This window comes from Zootermopsis nevadensis, unplaced genomic scaffold (assembly GCF_977971745.1).
Source record: "Zootermopsis nevadensis isolate Lab colony 2312 unplaced genomic scaffold, Znev_1.0 Znev_ptg000011l, whole genome shotgun sequence".
Classification (NCBI taxonomy): domain Eukaryota; kingdom Metazoa; phylum Arthropoda; class Insecta; order Blattodea; family Termopsidae; genus Zootermopsis; species Zootermopsis nevadensis.
Window position 1 is genome coordinate 3,163,452 of NW_028259143.1, and position 19,527 is coordinate 3,182,978.

At 37.7% G+C, this 19,527-nt stretch overlaps 1 protein-coding gene and 1 long non-coding RNA gene across 3 annotated transcripts in view; one reads left to right on the plus strand and one right to left on the minus strand.

Moving 5' to 3' along the window:
- beat-IIIc (beaten path IIIc) overlaps positions 1-19,527 on the plus strand; it is a 396,529-nt gene that overhangs the window by 367,508 nt on the left and 9,494 nt on the right. For both annotated transcript variants that reach the window (XM_022070997.2, XM_087347099.1), the window contains exons 4-5: positions 16,369-16,502; positions 17,075-17,339. In XM_022070997.2, the coding sequence (XP_021926689.2) occupies positions 16,369-16,502; positions 17,075-17,339 (399 nt within the window). The remainder of the gene's footprint in view (positions 1-16,368; positions 16,503-17,074; positions 17,340-19,527) is intronic.
- Positions 1-19,527, minus strand: part of LOC110833220 (uncharacterized) — a 153,681-nt gene that overhangs the window by 75,591 nt on the left and 58,563 nt on the right. The gene's annotated exons all lie outside the window — the stretch shown is intronic.

Below are 19,527 nucleotides of genomic sequence, written 5' to 3' on the forward strand. Positions count from 1 at the left end.
TTATACTCTAATGTAGCCATTACATGGAATCACTTAGTTTAATAATTAATGTGCCCTTGATTTTAAACGTGACCTCCAACAATTTTTAGTTAATCACTTTCTTCAGGGGAAGATATCGATAAAACCATCAAATAATCTCTTAATAACAGCTGTGTGCTACTCTGGTGTAAATTATACGTTGCTGTGTATATAATAAACCTATGATTACGTTTTCAGAGCCGGATAATAGTTTCACTGTTTGCTACTCAGGTTTCCCCTTTGTGAAGATTTATTAGGGCAGTTTACGAGCATTTTCATGTTTGCTACATTGCAGTTCAAGTCGCTAATGATGTCGGTAATAATAATGTGGAACTGAGTTCTAAGCTTTAGTGCTGACCGCGTTCAGAGTTCTCGTTAGCAAAATACGAAGCAGTTAACAATTAACAGCAGGCAGACTTCCAAACAAACTATACGGGTCAGAGTAAAAATAATTTCAAAGGATTTGTTAACTGGGTTTTCTTCAGGCACATATAAATGTGTCAGTGTACGAATTTTTTTATCATCATATTGTTCCAATCGGAAAAGAGTTTCTACCATTTGTTCTGCTCGCGAGTTTTAAAGGGACTACCGCTGTTCGTATTTTCAAATGTGAATTAGAAGATTTTTTTTTTCTGTGGTTTATATGTGAACTAGAATATTTTCTGTGCTTTGGCTCAACGTGTGACGCCTTAAAATGTTCCCTGCTCTTATGATTTCAATTGTAATTGAAGAGTTTAGTGAGAACTTGAAAAAAAAATCGTCCTTTATATTTCAAGTCTTGATTGGAAAGACATTTCTGCTATGTTGGTGAATTTGAATTTTAAAACGATTTCCCACTTGAATTTTGCTTCTAGCTATAAGCCTTCGTTTGTGGACCAAATGGAAAATATCTCAGCCACCCACAGAAAATGTGGAAAGACCGATTACTACACTCTGACATAAAATTCCTGGTAAATCTGTTGATCTGCATGAGGACGATACACGTTCTTATAATTTTTTTCAGAACATCCTGTGATTTTCCACATTATGTAGCCAGTGATACATGATACGAGGTGTAAATTAGATTAAGCGGTAAGTGTACTAAGCAGGTAAACCGTCTCTCGTTTAATCTAATAAGTATTAAAAAGTGGATTCACGATTGTAATTTGTTTACGCGTCTGAATTATTACCATGTAGGGCTTAATTATGATTTCAGGAACGACATTTTTACGAGTTTTACGCAGAAGACAGATGACATAAAATATTTCTCACCCGTCTTGAGCATGATATAAGTTACATGATAAAACATTAATAGTTAGAAAAATTCCTCTTTGAGGAGTGTAATTGGCAACATGACAACGATGGTAATCTTGCCAACAAATGACATGTTACAAGATAGTAACCCATTAAAAATATTTCTCCATAAAAATTAGAAACTAAATCACATTAAAATAAATCAGATTAAATGTCATTACGTAAATACAATAAACAGCGTATGATAACGTGAAATACAATCTTTAAGAACACAATTTTATCGTGCAGTGACGTCATGTCAGGCAATATAAGTATGGAATTTATATGTTTCAGAGACCTTTCCTTCTTCCATCATTAGGGCAGATGTCAAACTTTCTTTCGGGATAACATGTAGAAACTATTAAGGTAATTGTCATTCTATTACCTGGGCAACGATAGTATAATTGAGAACTCGTCTGAAAGACGGAAATACGTGTATAATTTGCCCTAATTAGCTCATACCTGTGCTTTGACAGTCAATATATGCCCAACAAACCTGTCCAGGGATGAAGGTATTGCTATCAGGAACAGATTCGATTAGGGATTACACCTTCGCGGAAATTCGTAAACGTTTTTGTTCAGGGATCACGAAACTACGCTTCAGGGGGCATATATTAATGTTTGGTTGGTAAACAAGTCTCTACTACTACGAAAAATTGGGTTCCATGCGATCTAGAGTCAGTTACTTAACCTGGGCATTACTGCCTACATTAAATTAGGATAGACTGAGACTTTGACGTAGGCTTATGTGATTTGGGCAGTGTAAGCTTTGACATCTGCAGTTTTAACTAGGAGGAACAAATTTGTCTATTGCATAACAGCGCGCTTTTAAACCGTACATCGTCTGTTTATCTGATACAAATGTTGTTTGCCAACGGGATGGACATTGCATTATACATTTAAAGAGAATTGTGTTTTTTTTTTCCTTGTTAAACGAGACTGGATGAGTGATCCATTTCGAGTTCGCAGAGCTTGAAAATACGTTTTTTTTTGCCTACGTAGTTTTGCATCCACCATTATAAATAAAATAAAAACTATTTAGGCCTCCAGGTGAAAGAGTTGCATTCGTTAAGAATTTACATCTAACTCAGTTTAAAAGCAGATAATAAGCAGCATTCATACCTATTTTCGCTCAAACCAGGTAATTTTAGGTGATAAGGCCGGGGAAGGAGAGTTCGTATTCATCCAGAATTTTTTGGATGTTAAAAACATTAAAGACAAAATCAGAATTGTAAATCAAACAGTGTCACAGTGGCAGACTTGTTAAACGTTATTCGTCGTACCAGTTTTAATGAAAAGCGACGTTTCTGTAATTGGACTCTGTCTCCGTCCTCAGGAAGAAAACACTGGGTTGGGGTCAGGTTGACAGGTGTTGTCAGCCCCTATTTTACGAGATTTTTTTTTATAGTTACGGCGACTAAATCAAAAAAGATTAAATATGTGACATTTGCAAGCAGGCGTAAGTGATTTTCGTTTTGACAACTGAATGGAGAAGACAACTTGGAAAACGTAAGAATAGATGACCTTTCGAGAGCTGGTACGCAGGGTGTAGAATGGATTGAAATGGATCAGGATAAGTCCAAAGTCTTGATTTTGTGAATACGATAAATTGATGAATGTTTCTGTCTAAATAACAGAGAGAATTTATTTTCCAGCTGCGTAACTGCAAGTTTTTCGAAAGATTACACTCTGTGAAAGACGCTACAATATGAAGTTACATCTGTGGCTGATTTTTTTATTCATTTAAGCTAGTCATGTCCTGAGACTTGTATTCAGAAAATCAACATAAATTTCTCTGAAAAACCCATTCTCTTTAAAATATTGATTGAACGCCTTCGAGGTGTGGTTTGATTTATTATACAATCCTTTCCCGTAATTAATATTGCTGCTTATTTGTTTTGTGTGGTGCTGGATCAACCGTGGCATAATAACCTCGTGTTTTGTTGTTTAAGCTCTGTATCCGTATCTCTCTTCGTCCTTGGTTTGTACCCCACTCATGCCAACTCATATTCGCTAATGGAATTGAGGATTAAGCCTCTCGATTTAATAGGGATTATTGTAACTGTAATACTTTGTATTTGATGAAATGCATATTAAATTCCCATAAATCTGTTTGCTCTTTTATCGTTATTAAGTCTTAGAAGAATCTTCCATTTTCAAACCTTCTTTAAGATTTATCATAAAAGTAAACAGAATATTTATAATTAGGTGACATGGACATGATGTTTAACTCTCTGGTATGGTAAATTAGTTTCGCTCAAAATACACATACTAAAGACCTCAAAATTAATTTTAATTAAGTTTCGTGTATGTGATCTTCTTTTGTTAGTCCCATCTGTGAATTTGATTCCTAAATATTTCACAACTTGTTAAAACACCCGAAGAGATGGACGGCTCGCGTTGTCAAAGTCTGCCTCTGGGTAAATAAACATCTTATGACGTAGGACTGGACAGGTAATTAAGACGAAAAACAACTTTATGACAAACACGTCAACACTACAAATATCATAAAAAATTTTCCACTTTAAAACAACACGTTTGCACACAAACTTCACACCGCGACATGAGCAAAAAGTTATATATTCAATCGGAGATAAGAACACGAAGAGATGTTATAACAGAATTACCAACTTCTGACAAAAATAACTATGACAACAGTAAGCTGTTTTTGAAATGCTCTTTATCTACCCTGCATCCCGCATTATATGACGTTGTGTGGGGCAATTCCATTGTCCGGCCAGCGATATTACCTTCCTTACTTCACAACCCGTAAAATTGACTTCATATGGGCGGATCCTTTGGAAGGAAGGCTCCATACAATCCGTAGTTCTTTTTTTTCAAGTTTGGATGCCCTGTGCAATCATCGAGAAGCAGAAGGCGAATGGCCTTGACGGGACAAATTAATCGCTGTATGGCATAATCAGTAATTCAAACCCCACCACTTGGTCAAGGTAAGAATTATGCAGTTCAGTGGGTATAGGGTTCATTTCCCGCTGGGTGCAAGGTTGCCGAAAACTCTGTTCTATTTAATCCGTGTGGTCCTGATGTCTGGGAGCTTGCGGATATTTTAATCCACGTCTCAATACGCCTCAGTGAATAATAGCATTGTTCTTAAACAGAAGGGAAATAGTTTACTTAAAGTGTGTGTAATAAAATTCAGTGAAAATGTTTGCTAACGTTTAATTAATGCGAATTTAGGGACGTTATCACAAAAGGTAATTTTACACATTTTTCGCATGGGATGGAAGATATAACGAGTTTGATTTTTAAAGACAAAATTCGAACCCGGAATATAAAAAAACACTGTACGAACTTTATTTCATGTTTTTTTCAGAGGACAAATTACTTACAATTGCGTGTATTTTATTGGTTATTTGATATCGTGTATAAAAATAAGAGCATCATTAGCTTAAACTTGAGCCAACTCGGATTCTAAACATTAGGGATGCTGACAGTAAATCAGAGGGATAATTGGCAGTGTCATAGCAACGAGTTAATTCCTTGTACTAGGCTGAAATAACAAAATGACCTTTAAATAAAATACCTCAAATGTGGGGTTGTGATAGAGCCCTTAGTTGGTGTACAATTTTCCCTAATTATCTCGTAATGATGCTCTGAAAGAAGTCACCCAGCATCCCTCTAAAGGACTGGGGGAGTGCCGTCAGGAATAATTCTTACCACTGCCGTGGGTCTACTTGGAGGTTACAGCATCTTCGAGAAAATCAGAAATTTTATATAAAGTTCTTTTTTTTTTCGCACCAAAGACCATCTTGGAATATCCAGACACGGCATTGCTCTTCAGAAAAATGAAGTTTCGTATTATACCGAGTCGATTTACTGTCATGAACTTCATATTCTTCTTCTTGTTCGTAAGTGAATTCATAAATGTAATTGGTACATGCTACGTCGTCCACTTACGCACTTAAAACATACGTAATAACTCAGCATTGTGACTTTAGTGATATTATTGTACTTATATACTATATGAAATGAGGTATTAAATCGTAACAAGAGTTCGCTAGAAAATCTACGTATTCAGGATAAGAAATATATATACGGAGTTTTATATAGAAAAGTTAACTGATCCGAATTTGGAACATCGTATAAAATGTCCTAGAACTTCCTTGTGAACCCTTTTTCCAACATGGCGTATGTTTAATAAATTAAAATAAAATTATCATTCCATTTCAGTCTGAAGTAGGCTTTGCTGCAGTGGATTTGAGTGTGCAGTAAGGAACATGACAGATTACAAAGGACACATTTAAAACAAACGTAGAACACATCATTTGACTCTTTCCAGATATTTTAATGTAGTTATTAGTACAGTTTATCTTAGGTTTTCTAACTCTGCATTCCATCGATTGTCCCCAGGGAGACATTTATCCTGAAGATAGCAGATGTAGTGCCTGACGAAACGCTAGAAAATCTTAAATACTCTACACGGTTTATTTCCCCAAAGCGGAATTTATACATTACTTATTGTTATACGACGCTCCTGTACTTTACTGTTAAAACTTTCTTTCCTTATTTGCATAGTCTTCTGCTAATCGCCTCTGCCTTAAAGTATCTTATACCCCCGTCTTCGTGTGTTCGCTTAATCCCATGTTTACTCTTGTAATATTCATATTTTTATTACCTTCTATTAGTCTGTGATTTTACTGAAATATTACTTGCAGCTTATGAGTTGGCGCCGAGTAAGCCTGCCCGACCACGTGACGTCAGTTCTCGTGATGTACCACTGAAAGGCTGGGACTGTACGAGCCGTGCAGAAGTGGATAATTGAATAATGGATGGTCATTTCCCCAAGCATTCCAGTATTTCGCATTCAAATTGCTAATCAAATCAATATTGTTTCCGTGTATTGTGTACGTGTTTGTGTGGGTGTTCAAAATTTCTGTAGACCCAGCAGTACGTACATTGCCCTTAGATGCACTTCATGTTTTAATTAGTTTTAACTTCATGTACGAGAGGGACATTTAAGAGTTCTTATAATTGCCAGCTCTGTATGTATCTGTTTCCTTACTCACGACTTTCACAGCGATACAAAGAACGCCTCACTCTCAGTGTGTAACAGGAATTAATAAATAAGTAATTTATCCCTTTGAAGCTGACGTTCGTCAAAATAATTTATATAAGACTTTAGTACGTACCGCAAAGAAAACACAACTCTTTACCATTACAAAGCTCAACCTGTTAATTCAGTTCAAGGAAGTAACCACTGTTTACAGTGAGGACCGTATGAAACTCGTAAATAGCTCGCAAAGTGCAGGATTGTTGATGGTCATAACAGCTGTTACATTAATGGTTACGATTTGGTTTTGAAGCGTTGAATTAAAAAATAAATGAATGTCCTATAAAACTAGTCTTTCGCACCCTATTCGCCACTTACTGCCTGGTATGTCGAATGGTTTCTAAATCTCCGGTACACATTCACCCTGAACATGGCATCAGCAAAGTATGCCGAAACATTGGGGAAAAAAAAACTTCGACGCGGATTTTTCCCGAAATCCGGGCAACAATTTTTCTTTCTGAGAGTCCGTTTTATAAATACTTGTTAAGCTGAAAGAATGTTTGTACAATTTTTATTTTTAGGGGGTGTGTGCTTCAAGATGTTTATTTTTAACTCGGAAAGTATGACGAACGAACTGTGGTCCTTCACTCTCTCAAGGGTGCCCAAAACCGCGTTTTCGACATATCCTCAAATGCCCGCAATGTCTGTAGCCCGATAACGTCAGTGTCTGTGCACCATGTACCAACACTGCTTAGAGATTCCTCCCTCTGCGTGGTCATGTCGGAGCACTTTTTACTCCAAAGATGTTGGTAGCGGAGAGCCTTTTCAATACTGTGCTTACAGCGGACTTAGCTCCTTTTTGCGTGGATTGCCGTTTGTTTCGTTCTGACGGAATCTGATATGCATGAATGTGTACCAGCAAGTAGTTGTCACTAACGACATATTTGCGTGGTTCATTAACTCTTCGGTCGTATTAAGGATCAGTAGACCACACAGCTAATTAACTCTCTGCACCCACCTATGATAATCAATTACTACTAAATTCCAAGTGATTGGTATTTTATTTTACTAGAAACGAATTTCGCGTTCCGCGTATTCATACATTTAAAAGTCAAATGTTCAAAAGCTGCTTTGTGAATAACTGTGACTAATTACTTTTAAATATTCATTTAGAATCTATACATTAAGGTTTATATCAATTAGTGGTGTGTTTGTGGTACAAAATGTATGTATGTAATTTTGTGCGTGCGTGCGTGCGTAGTACCTGGATTCAAATATGTTTTGAAACACACAGACTTGATCAAAAGAAAGTCTGAATGTAAATTTAAGTAAGGGACGCATATTATGTCCCAGTCGGACATCGCTGATAATGTAAACGCCTTATATATTGAGGAATTATTATCCTCCGATGAAGATGACCCAACACAACGTCTTTCATATCGCCCATGATTTTCTTCCAGTGTTTAACTTGAAGGACTTTATAGCCACATGACGAGTCATCTAATGATCTTTCCTAAAACTATTCGGGAGGTCTAGAGTTTCAGATTTCGGTCCGAAGATCGCCTAGTCCATTAGAAATCGTTGTTAATTAATTGTTTTATCAAGATATCCGTCTTCTGGGTTATTGCGCTGTGTAGTCTGGTCTATGTTAACCAACGTTTCAGAGGTCATACTGCCTCCATCATCAGAGTATGAAGATTTCTGTCTTCTGGGTTGTTGCGCTGTGTAGTCTGGTCGATGTTAACCAACGTTTCAGAGGTCATACTGCCTCCATCATCAGGGCGATGAGTATGAAGATTCCTGTCTTCTGGGTTGTTGCGCTGTGTAGTCTGGTCGATGTTAACCAACGTTTCAGAGGTCATACTGCCTCCGTCATCAGAGTATGAAGATATCCGTCTTCTGGGTTATTGCGCTGTGTAGTCTGGTCGATGTTAACCATATATATGAATATATTCATCGCCCTGATGACGGAGGCAGTATGACCTCTGAAACGTTGGTTAACATCGACCAGACTACACAGCGCAACAACCCAGAAGACAGAAATCTTCATCGCCCTGATGACGGAGGCAGTATGACCTCTGAAACGTTGGTTAACATCGACCAGACTACACAGCGCAACAACCCAGAAGACAGGAATCTTCATACTCATCGCCCTGATGATGGAGGCAGTATGACCTCTGAAACGTTGGTTAACATCGACCAGACTACACAGCGCAACAACCCAGAAGACGGAAATCTTCATACTCACCGCTGTGAGAACCTCAAGTCTTACATAATTGTTTTATCGTCTGAAATTATGTAGTCTTAAGCTTCTGTGACCATCATTACATAAACCACACACTTCGAAAAATGAAAAGATGCATTGGTATGTGTACGACATTTGAGGATTTCCGTTCTGAACTCCAATGACCTTGTATCACATGATTTTCTTTTAACATCTGTGCCTTCCTTGCATCAGACTTACGTGGAGGACATGTTTTGAATATTTGTTCAGTGTTAATCGGTGGATCTGTCCGAATTTTTATTATGAAATCGGCCTTCTTTTGATATTCTAATGGCTAGAAACTTGTGTTTGGCCACTTTTGAATTTAGTTCTGAATGCTACAAACTTTACGTTTTAAATATGAAATGAAGACTATCGTTTGATATTTAAGGAATGTGTTACAAGTTAGCTTCAGGCATAATTGTATTTCTGTCTTGTGTTCGCTGACTGTGAAACCAAGAACTGTTTGAGGCACTGACAGTTGTAACGTGCCTCTAGAATTTAGGGAGACGCAATCATAGATCTGTTCATAAGTTAATGGGTTGGTCTTCGTATTCATTGCCTGATGAAACATGTACCATTTGCTAATATGTGCATTTAGTTAGCATTTCTGAAACAGCATACATCGGAGTGTGTACACACGAGCCAGCGAGGCAGGAATAAGCCACTCGTACGTCGGCATGGTCACGAACCTTGCAGTTATAATCAGTGCTGCCATATCGGTTTGCATATTTTGGATTCCTCTCATATCTGGAAAAATTACCTTCGTTCTACAAACATCATATAAAGAAAATCAAACGTTTTACTGATCGTTTATTAACATAAATTAACTGCCATCATTTTAGTACATTCAACGACATCAGTGACGTGTTATCGGAACGATATTTTAGGATAAAACCTCTTGATTTCAAAATACAATAGTTCAGAATTATTTATATTTTCATATTCTTTCGTAAAAGCTAAATTTAAAAATATTCTCTAACCCCACGAAGCAGAGTCCTTCAGAGGTATGGACTGAGGAAGACAGTGGAAACCAGAGGAATGGTAGGCAATGTCTGAGGAGGAATTCGAACCAGAGACCTGCCTAATTAGAAAGACTATTCACCGCTGGGCTCCTACGTATTCCAGGACCGCCCTGGAACAGGGTGACAGTAATGACAATTACAGTCACGCTGGTATCGTAGTCGCTGTCACAACCTTCCAGCTGTAAGCTTCAGTAACAGTCCGTCATTAAACCAATTTTCAAAATTACGAAATCCCATGTCCGTGTTCCTAACATCAAGTTCTACTTTGTAAAACGGATTAAGTTCATTACCCCGATCCTCAGCGAGGGGTTAAAAAAATAGGAGTCCCTTCCGAAGTAACAAATTTAAGCTCTGCCTTCTAATGGCTTCTTTTATATATTATGTCCCAATACGCAGTCGTGGAACTCATGTCAAAATATTCAAATTTGTTTTTAAATTTTTGCGGGTTCTATCAGTTTCTGATACTTGTTTATGTGATTTCGAAATTGAGCTGTTTTGAACATGCTGATTGAAGTGTGTTGTTTATTTATTTTATAAAATGTGTTCACGATTCCATGTGATTTTTACAACCGTGTGCTTGTGTAACTCTGAATTCGCGAAGCAGGAATGTACGGTTAAGTTGTAACGTTGGTTTTGGCTTGTAGCCTGCGCTTCTGGTAGTGGAATGGAGGTGAAATAACCACGAGGTTGCAACATTTATAATGGGGATATGTACGGCCTACGCTAATATTTTATGAAAAATTCATTCTCTTGGCATGCAAAAAAGAAAACTTGCGAAATGTTTCTACGCGGCTGAAACTTGCAAAGGATGAAGAAAAAGGCATTTTGAACTAGGAACGGCTATACGCGTTGTGTTCGTATAACAGAGATTTACTTTTAAAGAGAGACAGACACCGGAACTCAGGGGAATAAAGAAAAACACAACTTTTTTCAAGAGGGGGAGGGGGGGGGGAAACGGGCGATGCAGAATGGCTGAAACTGCTCATTCATAATTGAATCTCGAAAATAAAGTTGTTGCTGATTCCAGAGTAACAAACAACTCTCAGTCTCTAAATCTGCATTATTTATTTTGTTAGTACGTTATGTAAAACGCCTTTGGTGAATTGTTTTGTGTAAGGATCGTTCCGTATTAAAAAGCATTAGTGACTGCGTCTACGACTGAAGATAATTTCATAATTTTAAAATTTAAATATCCAACTTAAAATAAAACATATTTCATCGTACACTTGTAATTAAGGTTTGTTTTCGATTGAATATTTCACCCACTTAAGAGGTTTTATCTTTAATTATTATTATTTAGTGTTCTGTCTGACGACAGGTCCATATGAACAGGATCCTTCCATCCTTTTCTCGGACTGGGACCTGTTCATATACGTTCTTGGCAGATGATCCAGAAGTGGTTTGCCATTGCCTTCTTCTGTGTGTGAATGGAGTAATTGTTGGGATGCCACGGAGGAAAACTCCGTGTTGCCTAGACCACGACCTTGCCCAACACAAGTTATAAATTTGGGCACCGCCGTGAATCGAACCCGAGGCCCCAGGATTACAAGGCCAGCGTTCTAACCGCTGAAATTTATGTTTCTAATCATTCTGAAAATGCTGTTTCATAAAACGAAAGATGTTTTCTCCTGTATTTTACACGTATATTGCCAAGATTAATTTTTCCCTCGTCGTTTGTGTTATTTTATTTTGAGAAAAAATGCGACCCGTGTTATTAAAATTTAAATTATTTCTGTCCTTATATGAATTCAGTTAAATTTCTGTAATTGTATTTTCTTGAAATCTGTTTCAGTTCAACCCTTCTGTCTAGGCCCAGATCTCTTACGAGGTCTTCATCCCTTCCTATTGCAGTTTTGCACGTATTTCTCACTTCTCCCATGCATTTTACATGCACCACCCATCTCGTCCTTGACTTTATCATCCTAATGATATTTGTTGAAAAGTGTTAGTAGGCTGTGTACCAAATAACATGGAGAAGATGGACACATGCGGGCGAAAACATTAAAAAGAACATCGAGTAAAAACGAGACAAGGATAAGAACAGACGGAGAGAGGAAAGTGCAAGCAGTGACTTGTCTGTTCTAAGTTGGTTGAGTTTTCAGCTGCTCGTCAACTTCAGCTGTTAAGTTCCTACAATGTCGCTGCCAGTCTAAGTAACTTGGCAGAAGTTGAAGACTTTCTGACAGCAGAAATTTTGCTTCTCGCCATAAATTGCTTGTGCTTTCCTGGTGTTTCCAGGTTACTGCGGGCGAATGTAGCACAAATAACTGCAGATATACGAAAGAAAGTTTTCTTAAAAAAAAAATTAAGGCCATTTCAGTTCGCCTCAAACGTTAAAAATGTGGCGGGTACAAACATTTGAATTTTCCCATACAACATCTAATTCGTTTTCGTTTTGTTTTGAGCAGAGATACTTTGAGATGGCTACTTCATTGATAGAATTAAGCAAAAAAAACTACGACTTATGATCCAGAATTTCAAAATTAAAATCAGAATTTTTATGAGGCACTGCACTGGCCATCGCCTAGAATAAAAATGCGGATTCATTTCTGATTTCCTGTAACAGTGTTAGGTCTTACATATACGATTTCAGTTAGGAGATAATTAATGTAAATTGTTAATTATTGAATCAGTGACGATTATGGGCTAAAGAGACTACATTTTTATCTTAGCATCTGGCTGTGTAGAATCCTTACAGATCTAAGTGTGATTTGAGCTTCTCGGTTAATATGAAGATGACAGTCTTTCGGAGGTGCTAACCGCCTCCTTCATCAGGGCAATTATGGAGGCAGTACGCACCTCTCAAAGATCTGTCAACTTGCACTAGACTAACTACATGTTGCAACATCCCAGAAGGCTGACATCTGTCATAAATTCCCGTTTATCAATGGTAAAAGCAATGCTCTTCCAACAAATAAAGTCCTACATTTTCCAGGTATGAGACTTTCTTAGATTGGTGTGTTATTAAACCTTTAAAAGTTCAAGTTCAGTAATATTTAAAAATATTTTAAATTATTTACGTTACAGGCCAATGTTAAACCACTATCACTTCAAAATATACCCTCACTCCAATGAATTTGGATGTAAACATCATTAGAAGTTACACAACAACAGTAATTAAGTTTTAGTTTATAAGATTATAATTTTTAACTTTTAACTTTACACCTGAAGATGGTTCAATGTAACCGAAACATGTAGTAAAAAGATGTACCAAATATGTAAATGATATTTTAATATCTTATGTATAATTTTATTTATATACAATTGTGATTAGACGGAAAAAAACACGAATAATTAAATTTTAATTCACAATATGACGCAATTATATCAACTTTAAAATCCAGTCTAAATTAGTTGTACCACCTAATGTAACAGCCAGTTTAGTCCGCGTTCTGTATTCATGAACCTCACTGTAAACAGCGATTATTTCTGTAAAAAAAATTAACCCCTTTTAAGCCGAAGCACGCGCAGTTAATATTTACTTATCCAGTCCGTACCGCGAAGAAAACACAAATAGTCTATATTACAAAGATAGAAATCTATAGCTGTTTATACTAAGAATCACACGTAACGAATAAATACAAAATTCGAGTTACTAATAGTTCACGCAGGCCGGATTTATAATTACCACTAGGTTCTAAAGGGTTAATATACAGCACAAAAATGTGACACTCGTGAGTCGAACATCAGACGTCTCTATTTCAGAGCAGGCCAAGCATGATGAGACAAATTGTGTTCCAGCTGACACCGTCTAGTTCAGCTATCCCACGGGATTCGCCTACAAAGGGGCGTATCGCATAACCCATATCTGAGTCCTGCAGGAAGGCTCTAGTAGTGTTGAAAGCGGAACTTTGACTCTAAACAAAACAAAGCAATGCAAAGCAAAGCAAAGCAGTAGACCTATATTGAGGTTCGAGGTTTCAACAGCGGTGAAAATGTTGAATGTGGTCTCTTGGGCTAAGGAGTGACGTAGACCTGTAGAAAGTTACAAACGTTTCGGAGGAATTTATCGACTACTTCTTCACTTCTGTACTGAATGCGAAGGCGATACTGTTGGTAACCGTTTACAAATCCACACGACTTCACAAACCCAAAAAGATCACATTCCGTAATACAATAGCCTACTTTATATTTCAGCTGTGATTGACAGTGGTCAGGTGTGCCCCTATTCAAAATTAATTCTGAAATAATTACATTAGACATAGGATGTAACAAAAACCCTTGAAAGGGGATCAGCGTATCGCTAGGCCCTTACCTAATCATGACAATATAACACATGAAAATGCTGAAATACACTCAGAAATTGGGATTCAAACCATTTTAAATACTCGACACTAGCAGCAGTAACGTAGCAACTGAATAATGACGCAAAATATATAAAAAGCAAGACTGGTCTAAGTTACTTAGTTATTACCGTCCTGGGAATTACCAACCCAATTTTTACGTTTTATGTCCGACTCCAAAATCCCTACGGTGTCCGACCTAGGTTAAACTAAATACACAGGCAATGTAATAAATATGAAAAACTTGTGAGATAAAAATTTAGTAATTATGCGGAAATCATGCATCCTGCAATGGATGAAAAATTCATAATGCATTACAAACATTGCAGGCACTCTGAAATCAACAGAATTGCAAGCTGCAATGTTCTTACCGATTTTGTTCTTAAAAAGAGATATATTTTTATGAGATTTTTAATTCTATACCAGTGTCTTTAAAATAAATGTAGGTAAATAATGTATTTGTATCAATTAGGGTAGTTAATTGCAAAAAAAAAACATCGCTCTTCTTACAAGTACACAGAAAATAAGTTGTCGACTGACTTCAAATTCGTGTTCCCACTTCTCCTTAGACATGCTGCTGTAATATCTAACACTGGGTCATCATCACATGTGATCTACATTTTTAGAAATCCTTGCTCCAAATCTGATACAGTTCACAATTACCAGATTCTTGCGAACGCCCCACAATTATTACGCGGTGCGTACATATCCTAACTTGTTATAATGTACACATACACATATACAGATGTTTGTATGGTATTTCCACAACAATATCAGTACGCACTTTGGTATCACTGCTTCAGATTATAGAAAATATCTGCCGTTTTCTAGAGAATTTTCTTCTAAGTTAATGTCAGGGTCGCGTCATTCAGTAAAAGTGGATGAATTATAGGCAAAGAAACTTGTAATGGAAGTTGGTGTTATGCAAATAGATCTTATAATGGAAGTATATCAGATGTTGGCACACGAAGGCTTTCTTACAGATCCTGTAGGAGGATTCCAGTGAGGAAACTGGAATACGCACAGTGGTAAAGGACACCTTGTTAGTAAGAAGAAGGCTTAGTGACTACACTCGCGTTCAGTACCTGACACACAGTCTGAAGGTTTTACGTTACCTCATAGTTTAAACCAGTTACTTTGACTTTAGCTACAGAAAGTCAGAGGTGGCAAATTACAGCTCCCCTATCTCATCTGTCCTCTGCAGCAACATTTATTTCGTCTTTAATCGTAAAACCGTTCTTTTAACACTTTAAACATTCTTTCCCTCCTTCAGATACTGTTACTGAGCCGGTATAATCACTGTGCCACGAGCTGAAAGACCTTGGTTCGATCCTCGGCAGGATCACGAAGTTTTCTCTTTGCAATCTAAATAGTTCTTGGGCTCACCATGGACTCGTTTCATGTAGATAAAAACTGATTTTTCTAAGTATGATTATTTATGTAAAGCAAGCTTAAATACGCTTATATCACCGTCGATTCATTCTCAATATGAACGGCGATTATTTCCTTAAATAACGTTAACTAGCTGGTCTTTAAAATGGTTAAGACTTGTGTTTTCTTTGCGGTAAGGACTATTTAGACAAGTTTCGAATTCAAAGGTTTATTTTTTTTTTAATCTTCAGCATATTTTGCATTTCCTATAACTGAAGATTCTCTGGCAAATAAAAAAATCTTAACTTCCACCCTGAGGCTGAGCCCCCTCGGTAGCAACAGCTGGCGCTGATCTTGCCCCATTATGCGATTTATTCCTTCTGCTGCGCGGTACATTCAGAGTGCTTTGCTTTGGAAAGCATCCGATATTCTTCCCGCGTTCATTTATATCACTCCAAAACACCTTTTTATACAAACCGAAATCACCATAAATCATAAACGTTTAAACACGAAAATTGCGTATGCTTTTTCTCAGATACCCATTACTCGAACAATTCTATACTAGATTTTGTCCTATTCTGAAATAAATTATCGATTTAGGGGGATTAATTTAGATAACTGGGGGTCATATTATAGAGAATTATAAATAATTTTAATGTAAGTGTAGAGGAAGGGCATTGTTTACACCCATGGAAGTCCTGAATTCAATACGTAAGATACGAACAGAATTTTAAAAATGGTGGATTATATTTCCAGAAAATTAGCAAGAACTCTTATTACTTCCAAATGACCAATTTTGGAGTCATCATTTATAACCCGAGTACCACAGATACATTTATTTATTTATTTATTTATTTATTTATTTATATGACTCTGGAATGCATGGACATCGTTTTCAGTAGTGATGCTAAGTGGCAGAAAGTTATGTTCTGCAAATGCTGCTCCTGTTAGGCAGGTTTTAGATGTGCCTTTGCAGATTATAAAGTTAAGAACGGAATAAAAATATTGGGGCAATATGAGATTAAGATACGAAAGCGATCATTGCCGGTTGAAATCCAACGGGCCATTTCTACCAGTATATATGTATTAAGTGTTATGTTATTTCAAAATACGGTTGTGTTGTAGCGTTGCCGGAAGAAGGCCCCAGGATTACTGGCGGTCGGCCACGGTATCAGATCGGGGACACGGTTCGAGTTAACTGCACGTCCGGAAGGTCCAAACCAGCGGCTCAACTCATGTGGTTTATCAACGGAGAACAGGTGAGTAAGAGGACCACGGAACTGCATTGCAGTATTCCTTTTCAACACTAAAATTTTACGATTATTTCAGTTACACTGAAAATCCTAACACTCGGTAACACTTTTTTGTGTAGGTAGGGATATTCATAATATATATATTATGTAGGGATAATTTTGAACCCCACGTATCCCGTCAGATTCTACAGAGGCCCCTCGGCTGTTTACGTTGTGTTTGAGAGTTGATAGTGACTGGTGTCTTAAAACAAAATGAAGCTAGTAGGAGAATAGCAAAGTACGATTATTTCAGCTGTATGTTATCAGCCTTCCCTACCTTCAATGGCCTGGACTGACTCAGGATAACTTCGGAGGACGTGGATTCCTATTCGAAAGTTGTTCTCTCTGAGTCCCTCTATACGCTCCTTCAGTTTGGCCCTAACCTTTTGAATCACCCTGTATTTTAAGTACTACTTTACATTTCCCCGTTATTATTAACAGGAAATTTTCTAGTAACTTACGCTGATGTATGGGTTTTAACTACCTTGTGATATCATTCAAGGCTCAACCAAAGTTGTATATATTTTTTTTTTCGACAGGCCGACAGCACTTTTCTCCAAGGACCGGAAATAGTCTACACCGGAAGGGAAGGTTTAGAGACTGCCATTTTGGGTTTAGAATTCCGCGTGAAGCCGAAACACTTCCGTCGAGGTGACATGAAACTCAAATGTCTGGCCACCATTGCAACGGTCTACTGGCGTAGCAATGAGGAGAGTGTCGAAGGCGACAAACCACAGAAGGCGCCCGTTCTTGAGAGCCGAGAGACTGTACCCCCTAGTAAATCAAGAGCGGACCGCGTCCAAGGTAAGTACGCGACTGCCATCTTGCAGAACTTTTGACAGCATCAACCGAGATAGGATGGTAGCGGGTAACTCGGATTGAGAATCGAAAGAATATCGAAGTGTGTACCATTGAGAGTTACCGCTGTGCAGACTTGCTCAGCCCTCACTTCTGAGGCCCAGTTCAGCCCTTGTGAGATTTGCGGTGGAATAACTGGCTCTAGGAGCTTCTCGAGTCATTTTTCCGTGTCCCTAACGTGTTTCTTCATATTCACTCATGAATCATCTGGGAATGGATAATTGGTCCGTTAGCGATCGCATTTCTGTAGAAATATTGTCTCAGTCAATTCCAATAACAAGCAGTGAGAAATTAAGTGTGACAAATGTGTACCCCAAAACACGCATTTTGATTTCTTACTGTGCATAAGTTGGATCCACTAGCTTCTTCAGCCATCTCTCTTGTTTGCGGGTCGCGTATGTGGAAAATAAGAAATGCCTACAGAATTTTAATCGTAAATCTGAAGAGAAGAATTAAATGATATATCTAAGCATAGATGTAAGGATAACATTAAAATGAAGGTGAGAGAGATTACTTGTGAAGTGTACAGGTTTCATCTAGCTTAAGTTAGATGCCATTAGCGGGATTTTATGAACTTTCGAGGCAGGAAGAATCTGAGTAGTTGTCAAATTCTCAATAAAGACTTTGCCGTGTGGATTATATTTTTAGCCCTTTGAAATCAGGAACTGAGTGTAAGTGAGATTTACACATTCAGTTCGTGCCCCAAAACACAACGCCTCGTAGTTAAAGACCCTGATTACTGGCTTTTGAGAAACAATAAAGCTTTGTTTTTAGAATCATACGAAATCCATTAATAGTCTGTTTGCGAAATTAAAAGAGTTCCCGAATGTCAGATGTCTGGTAGGATTTGATGTTTTCACGGCGGAAAATCTAAATATTGCTGCTCTCTGGGGCGATCGCACTGATGACGGAGGCAGTATGACCTCTGAAACGTTGGTAAACATCGAGCAGACTACACAGCGCAACAACCCAGAAGACAGAAATCTTCAAACTCTGATGACGGAGGCAGTATGACCTCTGAAACGTCAGTAAATTTCTACCAGACTACACGGCGCAACAACCCAGAAGACAGAAATCTTCGTACTCTGATGACGGAGGCAGTATGACCTCTGAAACGTCGGTAAACATCGACCAGACTACACAGCGCAACAACGCAGAAGACAGAAATCTTCATACTCTGATGACGGAGGCAGTATGACCTCTGAAACGTCGGTAAATTTCTACCAGACTACACGGCGCAACAACCCAGAAGACATCCATCTTCAGATGCGTGCTCCAAAGCGTTAGACGTTCACTTCTAAAATCATGGAATCCGATCGACGATGTTTTATGAAAGTTCGAGAGTTCTATCGAATATTATCGAAAGACACACACAAACGTCCTTTTACGAGTCAGGTAAAAGTTGAGGAAGTTAGTAACTGTACATTGTCTTTACTCTGTATTTTCCGGGTCAAAAGTCTGACCACTGAACTATTCCGAACGTTGCATTTGTCATCCAAGCACATATTCAGGCAGGTTCAAACTTCGATATGGAAGTCGGAAAAAGAATTTTTACACTGCGACAACGGATACAGCAGGTAAGTGTTCGTATTACAGGAACCATTAGAATTGTGTTCTTGATACAGAAATCCTTTTCGTAACACCGCCAAAACACTTGTTGAATTTTGTACCTTTAATAAAGATATAACAAGATGTTTTAATTTATTGAACAAGTGTTCTGTAACAAAGTCTGAAGCAATAAATTATCATTACTTTCGAATCGAGTGCTTTATTTACAGTCAAATACATTACTTCATTTCCATTTTATTCCTATGAAGGAATCCGTTTGAAGACTAAAAGTGTATTTAAAATAGGTACTTCTTCGTAGTGGTCCAGTTTTCTACATTAGCTCCTTTGATATTTAAAATTCAATTCTCTGTGAGCCCAACTCCAGACTGTACTGACTGATACCTCGTTAGATAATTATCTTAGCTCCGAATTTAATACAAAGGAGATAATAATTAAAGTTCAACTTCCCGTTCCTTTGTACCGACTTTCGTCCGCCTCGCCTCTAACTCACGTCTCTTGTATTACTCATTCAAAAATCAAAAGTCCCAAACGTAAATCTGTATTACGCGTCTCCTCGACCACTCGA